At 41.2% G+C, this 13,410-nt stretch overlaps 1 protein-coding gene across 7 annotated transcripts in view; it reads right to left on the bottom strand.

Moving 5' to 3' along the window:
• Positions 1 to 7,202: 7,202 nt before the first annotated feature.
• Positions 7,203 to 13,410, bottom strand: part of LIMCH1 (LIM and calponin homology domains 1) — a 181,358-nt gene continuing 175,150 nt past the window's right edge. For all 7 annotated transcript variants that reach the window (XM_062575501.1, XM_062575496.1, XM_062575499.1 and 4 more), the window contains 2 exons: positions 12,768 to 12,870; positions 7,203 to 10,211 (listed from right to left, as the gene is read on the bottom strand). In XM_062575501.1, the coding sequence (XP_062431485.1) occupies positions 10,186 to 10,211; positions 12,768 to 12,870 (129 nt within the window). In that variant the 3' untranslated portion in view covers positions 7,203 to 10,185. The remainder of the gene's footprint in view (positions 10,212 to 12,767; positions 12,871 to 13,410) is intronic.

Here is a 13,410-nt window from a genome sequence, read left to right as displayed (position 1 = left end):
AAAGTGAAGCCCAGTATCCTAAAAACAGAGAGATCTTTCCTTAAAAATGTAAATAAATAAAATAGTATTGAAGAATATATTTTATTTCCATGATGAAAGGTACTATGATAGACTGGGGAGAAATACATCTTATTACATTTGCTTTGCAAATCAAAAGTGTTTAATAAAAACTGTCAGAACAGTGTGCTTCTCCACATTTGGCTTGCTTCAATCAGCCTATTATTTACATATTTCTGCAGGAGTCCCATTGCAGCCTGTGTCTGCCATGTTTGCATTCAGCTTTCCAAAGTTTATTGGCAAATACTGTGTTTATTTACAGCCCTTCTTTCTAACTGAAAATGCACAACAAGCAATTAAAAGTACTGTATTGATCAACTGATAAGAATTTCTGTCTGAAAAGCAGAACCTCTGGCATCTGAGGGAAGAAAAAAAGAAACTTTTTCAGCAGGTGATGACAGCAAGCTCCAGTCAGAAAGATGCATGCTTTGTCCCGACCTGTGCTATCTTGCGACAAACAAAATGCCCCATAGGCACCGCCACAGCACGTTGCCACCATTGGGAACAGACTCTACCCAAACACAGCTCATGATCAACAGGAATTTGGAATGGGAGTGCTACTGAAGGTGCTAGAAGGAAGGCACGTTCAAGAGAGATGGTTAATATTCAAGTATTGCTTCTTCTAGGATCAAAAGCAATGCATTCCTATGAGTAAGAAGTCAAGCAAAAGAGGCAGAAGACCTGCATGTATGAGCAAGGAGCTCCTGGTAAAACACAAGAAGTAGAAAAAGGTACACAGATCATGGAAAAAGGGATAGTCCACTTGGGAGGAATATAGGAACATTGTCAGAGTATGCAGGGTTGCAATGAGGAAGACTAAGGCCCATTTGGAATTAACTCTGGCAAGGGATGTGAAGGACAACAAGAAGGTCTTCTTCAAATACATAAGTAGCAAAAGGAAGACTAGGGAAAATGCGGGCCCACTACTGAATGGGGCGGAGGCCCTGGTGACAAAAGATAAAGAGAAGGCAGTGTTACTGAATGCCTTCTTTGCTAAGGCCAGCTCTCAGGAATCCCAGAGCCTGGAGATGAGAGAGAAAGTCTGGAGAAAGGAAGACTTTTCTTTGGTCAAGGAGAATTAGGTTAGAGATCATTTAGGCAAACCTGACACCCACTAATCTATAGGCTCCGATGGGATGCACCCACAAGTACTGAGGGAGCTGGCGGATGTTGTTGCCAGGCCGCTCTCCATCATCTTTGAAAAGTCATGGAGAACTGGAGAGGTGCCTGGGACTGGAAGAAAGCCAATGTCACTCCAGTCTTCAAGAAGGGCAAGAAGGAGGAACCAGAAAACTACTAGCCGATCAGCCTCACCTCCATTCCTGGAAAGATGATGGAACAGCTCATCCTGGATCTGTTGCTGCACATCTCTGAGCAAGTGGAGGAAAAGGTGATCAGGAGCAGTGAGCATGGATTCACCAAGGGGAAATCCTACTTAACCAATCCGATGGCCTTCTATGATGGAATGACTGGCTGGGTAGATGAGGGGAGAGCAGGGGATGTTGTCTACTTTAACATCATCGCAGGTAAGCTCAGGAAGTATGGGTTAGATGAGTGGACAATGAGGTGGACTGAGAACTGGCTGAAAGGCAGAGCTCAGAGGGCTGTCATCGGTGGCGCGGAGTCTAGCTGGAGGCCTGTGGCTAGTGGCGTCCCCCAGGGGATCAGTCCTGGCTCCAGTCTTGTTCAACTTCTTTATCAGTGACCTGGATGAGGGGACTGAGGGCCTTCTCAGCAAGTTTGCTGATGATACCAAACTGGGAGGAGTGGCTGATACACCTGAGGGTTGTGCTGCCATTCAGAGAGACCTGGACAGGGTGGAGAATTGGGTGAACAACAAGTTAACTATGAGCCAGAAATGTGCGCTTGCTGCCAAGAAGGGTGCTTTAGGAAGAGTGTTGCTAGCAGGTTGAGAAAGGTGATCCTGCCTCTCCACTCAGCCCTTGTGAGGCCACATCTGGAGTGCTGTGTCCAATTCTGGGCTCCCCAGTACAAGAAAGACATGAAGCTACATGCATAGCTCTACATAGGGCTACAAAGATGATCAGAGGACTGGAACATCCCTATGAGGAAAGGCTGAGAGAGCTGGGCCTGTTTAGCCTGGAGGAGAGAAGACTCAGAGGGAACCTTATCAATGTCTACAAATACCTTAAGGGAGGTTGTCAAGAGGATGGGGCCGGACTCTTTTTCCATGGTGCCCAGTGACAGGACAAGAGGCAACAGGCACAAGCTGAAACACAGGAAGTGCCACCTTATGAGGAAAGACTTCTTTCATGTGAGGGTGATGGAGCACTAGAACAGGTTTCCCAGAGAGGTTATAAAGTCTCCTTCTCTAGAGATATTCAAAACCTGCTTGGACGCAATCCTATGCAACATGCTTAGGTGACTCTGCTTGAGCAGGGGAATTGGGCTAGATGATCTTCAGAGGTCCCATCCAACCTCGAACTTCTGTGATACTGAATTTTGTTCTTTTTTTTTTGGGGGGGGGGGGGGATAAAGGCCTTTGAAGCAAGCAATGGTCTCAGCAGAGAAAAAGAAGGGGTATATGCTGCAACTTCCATGTCACTGTTCACCCTCTGAGTGCTTGTGCTGCATGCAAGTCACTTTTCCGTCATGGTATGCAGTTCCTGTTGGTTCCTTATTACAGCTCTTCTACATATGGAGATTTATTTGCCCTCTTAATTTTGCCTTGCCTGTAACTGTTAGGAGCTAATACTGATTATTTTTTACTTCAGCGGTTGTTCAGTAACTTATTCACTGTAAATCTTGAGCTCCAGGCTAATGACACCTGGGAGTCACTGGCAAATGGAAGTGCGTGAAAATAGCCACATGTGGCTTTAGCACTCTTGAAATGTGTTGGAGCAGCAAAAAGAAACATACTGATGGGTTTGCTTACTTTATTCATACACTAAGCAAATGTTTTAACCATTCAAGAAGCAGAGACATTGAGAAAGTCAAGTATTGAATGACAATATTCTATCGTAAACTATTCATCTGCATCTATACTTTGCTCAATTATGCCTAGACAAGGGGCTTCTGCTTAACATATAGCTGCATATAAAAAAAATGCTTTGAAGATAATGTACCATCAACATAAATTTGATCAGTATATAAAAAAATGTGATAGCTGCAATCTAAATGTCACTATATCTAGTAACAGAGGCTTTTTTTTTTTTCTTTTTTCTTACCAGGAAGTAAACCTAACTACATAGAAGACCTGCAGCTTGTGTAAATTAAAGGCTTTCTCCTTTCACTCCACCTCATGCGCTGAACTGAATGACTGGTTGTCCAGCAAAGGTTGTCCAGCCTTCTGAGCTCCTCAGATTCAGGTTCTTTCGAAGATTTCTCAAAAGTGTGTCACTTGCAAAGGTGATTTAATGATGCAAGCTTTGCAAATGAAACTGTAAACATCACCTTCTTCTGTATAAAACATTGAGTATCCAAGAGATCAGCTAGCTGTAGCAATTCTGACTCAGCTAAGGAAAGCCTCTGTGTGTTGTTTCGAGTCTGGGAGACACTCGTCCCCAGTATTGCACAGCATTGTGGTAGAACAGTTTTGTTACTACAGATAAAAAAAGTCAGTTATCACAGTATTTTCTTGTTATAAATGAAATATTGTTTTATATTACTCAGAGAATAAACTTAAGATCCACTATTCAATCACTGAAGGATATAAAAATACTAATTAACGATTACAGGAGAAATACAATAAGAAGGCCTATCAGCAAAGGTCTTGTTAGAAATCAAGACTTCATTTCTATAAAAAGATTTGAAAAATGCAGCTGCTTTCCTTCAAGGAGAATAGAGCAGATTCTGCTGCAAAACGTTTACACATTGCTATAGGGAAAAGCATATTAGTCTTAAATGTGCTTGAAACACAAAATTGCTTTTCATCTATAGTGTGCCCATGTGTATATGTAGCAAATTCTCTGCGCAATAACAGCTTTGGGTAAGACAAAATGGAAAAACTGATAACCTGGACCAGCTGATCAGCCTCAGCCAGTGTCTCACAGCTTTGCTGTCAGCATATATGTGCATGCTAAAAGGATATGTGGCATCTCAAGTGTTTGAAAGTGGTTTTATGAAGCTGCAAATTAATGTCGAAGTCTTTGGCCCATGGGAACAGCCCTGCAATTTTATCAGCTAGCAGCACACAGTTGTAAGTCTCTTTCCAGTGTCATCTTACCTTTTTTCAGACTAGCATCATGCTACAAGGCACATGCCAGACCTACCATACGGCAAGTGTTTTAGTGAGTTCCTGAAGAAGAGAAAACAGAAGAAAGAATGCGTTGAAGAGCTACATCATCTTTTATGGAATAAGCAGCATTTGCTCTTATAGTATCAGTGTTTACCTATTTAGAAGGAAAGGTTTGACCCAGCCGGGCAGGTTTCTGAGGCATTCCCTGCCCCACAAGCCCTAATGCTCTGCCCTAATGTTCAGCATGAGAAGCTACCACACATTTTCCAAAGATGTGGATAGCATGTCTCGGTTCCTATACTTGCTGTTGGAGCAATTTGATGTCTGTAATGAAATGGAGAGAGAAAAGGAATTTCTTTTTAATCTTATTTTCTTCTTGTTGAGATTATTCTGTTATTTCAAGGAAAGATTAGGATTTCTGTCATTTTTTACTCTCATTTCTACAGCCGTAATAGAATAAATATGGCTTCAGTGTATTTTGAGAAACAGGTTACTCGCTTAGAAAAATGTATCTGTGAATCCTGGATGTGGCATTAGCTAAAAGAATTAGCAGTGTGTCCTGTGCAGCGAAGCAGGGGGAGTCTGTGGGTGAGTTAGCAATGACTCATAAGATTATCTTAAATAATGGATTTTTTTTTCCTCCTAAATGGCTTAAAACCCATATATCCTGGGGAGGGGCGCTCCAATAGTTGCTTTTGCAGAGCATGGGGTATTCAGTCTTCAGAGCAGCAGCTGAAGCCTTGCAGAGGAGTAAGCATTCCTCTTACATGTGTAGCTCATGCTAGATTTTAGAAAACTAACCCCCCCCAAAAAAAAGAAAAAAAAAAAAAAAAAAAAGAAGAAGACGACAACAACAGCCACCCCACAAAATACGAACTCCACATCATTCTGTGAGAAGAGCCACAGCCCAGCTAAGGAAAACACTGTACTTTCTATTTTTGTTTTGGACTCTTTTTACTTGTAAAACTTGAGTGGCTTCCAGTTTAGTCATTTCCCCTTATCAGGATATTCAGATGAAATTACATTCCTACCGGAGGCTTTTAGAAGTACATAGGAGTCCTGCTTGGTTTTACAAGAAGTGTATTTTTCTGGCATATTTTCTTTTTTCCTAGCCAGGTGGTGGTCAACTGATCAGGCCCAGTGTCCACACTCCCCTTCTGACTGTCCCTGCAGATGTCTCCCTGAAATGGAGCATTTTGTCGTCTTCTCCACCTACCTAACCTTCTCCAGGAGAGCAGATGCAAGCCTGCATCTGCGGGAAGCAGGCTGAGTCCCCCTCCTCAAAGTTTATTAACGGCTTAACCAGCCTCCCGCTGTCAGGAAGGGATACCCGTCCCCGTACGAGAACAAACCTTTCCTTGCTCAACTGGCTAGCGAGAACCATACCCAAAGGCTAATTTTCTAAACACAGTGGTGGCACTTTGATTTTAACTGTCACCAAGGACAGTTGTCTGGATGAGGATCGATACAAGATGAGTAAGCTACTAATATTTATTACTACTACTGTTTATTACCTGTGCCTAGAGCTTCTAACAGATACCAGGGCCTGACTGTGTTCGCAGATAATCTCTGCACCAAAGCACTGAAGGAGAAAGAGCTAGCGAATTAGCTCGCTTCAAGTTGCCTCTCCCTAGACCTCCCTAGCCCAGGGGCTCTGGGTTATTGTTTAACCCTCTACTTCGTGTCCAGAGAGGGTGGGAGGAAGGACAGAGCTCTGCTGTATGCCCTTGGCTGCTCATCATTGGCCTGCCCTCACCCAGCTGCAGCAGGGTGCTCCTCCAGGGTCCCTCTTGCAGCCCTCCAGGTGCTGGCTGGTAATGTGATACCTCTTTTACAAGGCTTGCTGGAATATTTTGGCATTAAATCAGTCCAGGTGGTGTACAGCCCCCACTGGTGCCATTTTAGCATCACAAATGGTACTGGTAAGGTTAGAGCTGCCAGATCACGGACACCAGGGGAAAAGAAAGGAAATCAGGATTTCTACCATTTTCCTGTCTTGTATGGAGCACCTACCTGTCTGGATGCCCAGCAACTTTGGTGCAGAGCTGCTGAATCAGAAATACCTATCTGGCTGCCACCACTTCCAGCCTCACAGCAGTCACCAGCAGCAGGGAGCTCCTCTTGAAGGCAGTGAGGCTCTGCAATGCTGGGAAACCTCACTCACCTCTTACAGCAGAGCAACGCTGGCCCTCTACCTAGAGACATACATGGAAAAACAATGTAATGTCACTACCATTTCCATTAAGGCAGTTGTGATCCAGGCACTAGGATAAAAAAACCTACTTTAAAAAGATTAAATTGTCAGTACTTCCCCATGACTCATCCAACAGCCAAGATGCATATCTGGCTCAAAACCAAAACGGCCATCCATTGAACACCCGATTAAGAGGAAGGGCCAGTTCTTAGTTTAAAATGTGGCATGAACCTTTTCCTGGTTAGGGGTGAAGCCGCACCCTCTTGAAGATTCAAGATTTAGGGAAGCACTTCAGCACATGCCAAGCTCAAAGATCTTTGCCACCTAGGAATGGGATTAACCAAGCATACGTTTCCCTTTCCAACACAAAGCGCTTTGTTGAACTGAAGTTTGAACCACAGTGCTGATGCCAGTGGAAAATCTTCTGAGGACCATGGATCAGACTCAAGAGCTGCCAAGATCCCAGCTGGCCAGTGCTGCTCATCCCTGACCACAATAGGCACGCACACACACTTGGGTCACTGCTCATCTCAGCTGATGGTAGTGATCCACAGGGTATTGCCCCATCTCATTTGTGGCTCTCACATTGTCTCATTTTACATGCTAAACTTCGTGGACTGCAGCTCAGCCCAGCATATCCCAAGCAGAAGCTTTTCCCATTGGGATGTACCCAGCCTGCAATCCAGTTTTGCCGACATATCACATGCAAAAGGCGAAGTTATTTACACGAAGCAAAATCAACACTTCACCAAATGTAATCAATATTTTTATTTATAAACGTACATTTACTATAAAAGCTGCTGCATTTTTAGACAAGTCTTCCTAATTTCCAGAGGCATTTTAGAATAAATAAAGATTAGCATAATTGGTATTCAACATTAGCTCCAGTTAGGACAGCAATCCTCATCCTTGAATGGACATGCATATAAGGATGGTCCCCTGTCGGTTCACCAACCTTTAGGACATTCACTGAAAACTACAGATGAACTGCATCATAACACTACATAGCAGGAGTAAGGAAAAAATGCACCATGGAAGTGGGATAGTGAAATACAGAAGGGTTATGATGCTTATTGAGGTTCTCTGAAGTATTAAGAGGCTAAGTAAATTGTGAAACATCTAAAAACCATTACATACATTGTACTTGCTTAGCAGTAATAAATCACTTTTGCAACAAATACATTTACATTGTAATTCAAATGTGATAAAGCGTTATGTTTTTTTCCGTGGCGCAAAGTCCCAAGGTCCTGATAAGCAATGTATTATATTTGTGTTTAAACTGAAAGCAAAGGGGAAAAAAAAAAGGTCTTAGCCCAAATGAATTTGCCATATAAGACTCCAAATGAAAAATAAATCAAACATCAACACAGTAGCTGGCAAGTACAATTTAGAAGACTTGAAAATTATTCTCTGCTGGTGTTTGGGAAGAGGGAATTGCGGTCTGAGAATGCTGCTCTGTTTTGCTTTGCGTACAATTAACTCCACTACAACATGCATATATGAATCTAATTGCTAGACCCTGGGATAAATTTCCAAGCAGCTTCTGAGCCCCAGCAGCATCTGCAAGGCTGCGCACCCCCCACCCCACCCCTTGCTCATGCATTTTGGCTCCAGTCATGCTTCTTCTGACATCTTTGGGCATCTACCACTAAGTTAATGAGAAGCAGATCTAACCTCTGTCTGTGACAAGCAACCTTTTTATACACTTGCGACTGATTTGCACATCTAAACTACATCACAGGTGTGAATCAGTGTTAGTGACACATACCAAATAGACATACAAGCATGCATTAAAGGAGGTCTTGTTTGAAAAATAGGCCCAGACATAATATATTCATATATCCTTAATGCAGCACATGGAATTATACAGATGTACAAAGTAGTTTATAAAATCCTTTTGAATTTCCATGTTATGCATTATTTGCAGGAAAATGTTATGACTACATGCAAACTGTAAACATCCTGGTTATCAAAAACCTTTAACAGTATATCATGCAAATGGTTAACCAAAATATTGGACTTCACTGTCTTATTTTCAGAACATTTTTCTTCTTTTTTTTTGTTTTTAAATACTCCCCAAGTGAAGTCCTACAAAAGACTTGAACTTTTTGGATTTATTGCATCCATGAGTCATCACTGACTGTGTGCAACAGCTTTGCGTTTTCTAAGGCACAGTTTTAAGGAAGTAACATGTAACTTCCAGCAGACAGTCACAATGTCCTCAAATGGTAACATTGTGCAGGTATTTTTAATGATAAGCAGTTTTGCATGGGTATGCAACTCATATGCAAGCAACTGTCTAATATTTAAATAAATAGTTGCTAGCTACATAACAACTCAAAATTATTGCTTCCCCAATAACCAGGTCATTTCCATTTACTGACACATCAATAGACAATGGATGTGCACATACATAAAACAAGAAATCTGTTAGTTTAGTTTTATCATGGTTTTTAAGGCAGAATAAGTTGTGTTCATTTCTCCATTTTAAATTGCATTTTGAACCGCTAAAATGAGATATTTTACAATTGTAATATATCACCTCAACTTGTCTGTGTATTCTAGCTATTCTGGGTTACTGCGAGGTCCTAGCTAACATAGCTCTGCCTGCTGTTCCAGCAAACTGCCGGAGCACCTCAGCAAGGAGCACATACCTCCAGGGGGATGCGTGGAGGGATATAGGTTCACGGCCATCACTCTAATTCACCATTCACCCTAGTGAGGACTCGGGAGGAGACTCCCACCACATGTGTTTCTTCTCATGTGGTTTCAATCAAACCTAGCACTCGCAAGTGAATGAGCAGATCTCAGAATAACTCAGACCATCCATGGGAGACTTACAAACCAAAAGAAGTTGTTCACCATACCATCAAACTGCAGCTTACAGATTCACATTTCAGTTATATCTTGCCATTCATGATCCTCTCCCCCACATCACCCTTTCATCAAATCTAACAGCAACACAGGATACTGATTTTATCATGAACAATTGCTCCTAATGGGAATTTCGCAGTCGCTAATGGTATGGAGTCTTTAGGTTTAATGAAGAAATCTTTATTTGACAGAATATTAAGCTATAGTCATGAACATTACATGAGGTACACAAACAAAAAATCCTATCACTAAAGGTGCAATAATTTATTTGTATATCTCCTACCCTCCACTGAAGGTAATATAAACACAAAATGTTTCAGAATTACAGGATGTATTATCAAACTAGTCTCTGTATAAAAAAAAGTTATAGCTTCAGTTATAACAGAGAAGTCATGTGCTGTGGTGTTTAGTTTTTCAATGCACTGATTAGATACTATTTTAAAATTACTTCTCATCTCAAGTTGGCATATTCTATAAAGGCTCTGTAAACTTAAAATTTTAATTCCTAGAAATATTAAAACAAAACAAGTTTATTGCATCTTTATTTTCTTATTACTTTTAAACAAACAAAGTAACAGACAGAATATCATAAACATACCTGAAAAGGTGGGATTTTTTCTTATAGTACTTAGGCTATACCTTACCAAATACCATCGTACATATTTTGCAAATTCCTTAAGAAAGGGGGAAAAACATATTGCGTTTTAAAGGAGCAGATGTAGCGATTTCATATGAGCTTCTCAAAATGAGATGAGAGCTATGATGTCCATGGATGCAAGCTCTTGCAAGTGATTGTCTGGAGGCAGCTGAGACACGTGAGAAGAAAGTTCCTTCCTATAAGTCTTTAGGACTGAAAGTCATGTCACAATGTAGTTGGCTGCCCAGCAGCTGCATAAAATGAAACAAAAACAAGCCATGAGATGACAGATTTTAACAAATGTTTCTCCTGAAACAACGGAGTAGGTAAGATTTTCCTCATACAATCCCTGCAATTCAAGAACCACATCTGGAAGTATATATCATTTGTGCCCTCATTCTTCTGTCTTCCTCCTGCAAAGTTGGGGCACTAACTGCAACAAGGATTCAGCATAACTCTAGTGAAAACATTCTTCATGCCATATGGATTTTCCTTGCATTGCTGACTGCAGCCAATGCCTTCACTTTTATTTCATTTAGTCACAAAGTAGGTATACTTACTCATAGGCTCTGCAGTGGAAAAACAGTAAAGCAAACGACCGATGAGTCATCCTTAGCTGTGCCTGTACTTTGTTATGTGATAATACAGAACCCTGATGTTATTTGGCCATACGGAGTATCTCATGAATTTACTGCTTGCCTTTGACTTCAACCCTAGCAAATCTGTAACTATTCCTGCATTTGACATTGAATATTGAGTTCATTTCAATAATTATCATTGTGAACTTTTCATGTAGAGAAATAAGCTATCAATAAACTCCCACGCACTTTTATTTAAATAACATAAATATGCCCTGCACCACTAGATAATCTTTAACATGTTTTATCTTAAGGCTTCTGAAATAATACATTCATTATGAAAAAAAAAATCATCCACAGCTTCAAATAAGCTTTTAGCAGCCAAGTATTTCTCCAAGATGTCCATAAGCATCCCAAAACAATATTGATTAATTCTCGCTTCGGTGAAGACTATCAATTGCATGCAGTGCTGGGAAGGTTTCAAGATGTAGACAAAGGAGTGGGCAGGCAGCAAAGAGCTCTGGAATCAAACAACTGATATTATATTTAGCATCAGACGTTCCAGAACTTAAGGGGGAAACACTAAAATCACACCAATTTGTTCTTCATTTCATATGTGGAGTCCAGCAGATTTTTATTAAAAACAAGCAATCCCCCTGCATGCAGCTAACATGTTTACAGTTTCTTAACATCAAAATCAGTTCCTTGGAAGTTGTCAACATGAGCTGCTGTAACTTTACTGATTCATATTTTGAGATTTTTCATGAGAAGCTGCAAAAGATAAACCTCTTGCCATTAATATTATTCAGGAATTGTACATTTCCGCAGCGCCTGTGTTTGCTAGCCATGGGCCTGGTTTCTGTTGTGCTATGTACCCACAAATGCAAAACCTTGCAGCACAAGGTGTTGTAACACTTGGCTCCATGCTGCATTTTCCATCCCCACTGCTGTGGGGAATCATGGAGGGGGAGATTTATCAGCATATAGGCTGATAAAGATCCCATTTAACGGAGCCTTCATCATGTCAAAAGAGACCTCAACTCATTTCAGCAGAAAGGATTAAGAAGAGAGGCAAAACAGGACTTTTATCATTTTCCTGTCTTTTTTGTGTATGAGAGAAGTGGAAATGTACATTTTTAGGGTTCCTTCAGCCATAAGAGAAAGGTTTGTAGTTCTGAGCCTGCTGAGAGAAAAAGCTATTTCTACATGTGTTGAAGACAAATAAATAACAATAACAATTTGCTAACATATTTAAGCAGAAATAAAAGAATTCACCAGATAAACAAATGGTTATACAACAGCACCCCCTAGCTGTGCTGATGGAGAAATCTCTCTCTTACGAAATAATCAGAACAAAAAAAACCTATTTTTCTACTAGCAAACCCGAATCAGCTTGATTTTGAGGGAGGGAAAAGAAAAAAATAGGCGAGAAGAGCTCTATATCCCAACTTATCAATCGCAAACGTGGGCAGTGAATATATTGAACAGTAACTTATTACAGGAAGACTATAATTTCAGGTTTTTTTTTTCCTGTGCTTTCCCCCTTTTCACACAATAGAAAGACAGCATGTGCACTGCCCATCTCATCACACTGGTGACATTGGGGTGAAGCTGAAATGCTCTGGTATGCTGCTCTCAGTCACGGGAATCCAGGACCAGAAACTGACTTACTCTAAGGCAGAAAAATGTATCAAAATTTTTCCTGGCTCGTTCTTCAAAACTTGTAGCAAATTAGAACACGCCTAGGGATCCCATTGCAGGAACTCATTATATTAAGTTACAAAAGGATGCTGATAATTTCCTTATTGTTCTCTGCAAATGGAGGCTTGGAGGCATAAATGATAGGAACTTCTCCAAACAAGGCCCATAGTCCTAGGCCTAGTGGTACCTACACTGCCTCCTGCGAGGGGGCAGATCCCAGTCTCCAGGACATGCAATACCAGTGCACAGTGCTGACATCCAGACTCATGCACAGGAACTATGCTTATGTCTAATACAATGATCTCTTGGGCAAGGTTTAATGGACCTGGATGAGGGATGAGAAGATGATTGAAATGGCATGGAAAGGGGAACAGTGGCAAAGCCTTTGGGGCATAAGGGAGAACATAGTTCTTCCAGGAGCAGGAGGATAAAGCCCAGCTGTTAAAATCACGACAACAGTTTTGTTAGAGTTCACTGTGAAATCAGAACAGAATATCCAGCTTCTTCAGGACAAGATCTGGTACTTACTTCTGGATCGGATGTAACAATCATTGCAATTCAAAAGACCGTTTCTAATCCTGACATCTGTGCCACTTGCTGCATCTCCCAGCTGTCCCTTGCAAATGCCACACTGTCAGACGAAGAACAGAGAAAGTAAGAGAGAGAGCGTGTGCTAATACCTGTCACAGCTCTCCCCAAATTCTGACTCTAGTTTCAGTAGTACTGCAATGGTGAGGAAATACAAGCAAACAACACAATCCCATACTCCTGTGCGAGGAACGCTGCAAGGAGATGAAAGTTTTAAAGAGTAAGTAGTATTTAGAACTAGATTTCAGTGGTCTCCACTTACATAGAAGTGAAATCTACTGATTTTAAGGGACATCTGATTTTGACACTGCATTCTGGAGCCAGCCCATTTGTGCAGGACAAAGCTTAAAAAGGCCAGAGGTTTAGTTTGGTCCAAAAATGAAAGTGGCTACAGGAACATCTAATACCAATTGGTCTGAGTTAGTCAAAATGGGCACTTTCTGAATTCTCTAGACTACATTATATTTTGCTGTTTCCTGACTGACACACTCAGGAATAGTCATGAAATATTTATGTTTGTAGCTCCAGGGAAAGCAAAAAGACACACCTGTGAAGTTATCGAAAATGCTGAGCACATTTTCAG

This window comes from Rhea pennata, chromosome 4 (genome assembly GCF_028389875.1).
Source record: "Rhea pennata isolate bPtePen1 chromosome 4, bPtePen1.pri, whole genome shotgun sequence".
In the NCBI taxonomy this organism is placed as follows: Eukaryota; Metazoa; Chordata; class Aves; order Rheiformes; family Rheidae; genus Rhea; species Rhea pennata.
The sequence above is the reverse complement of the archived record's forward strand: the minus strand, read 5'-3'. Positions and strand labels throughout refer to the sequence as shown.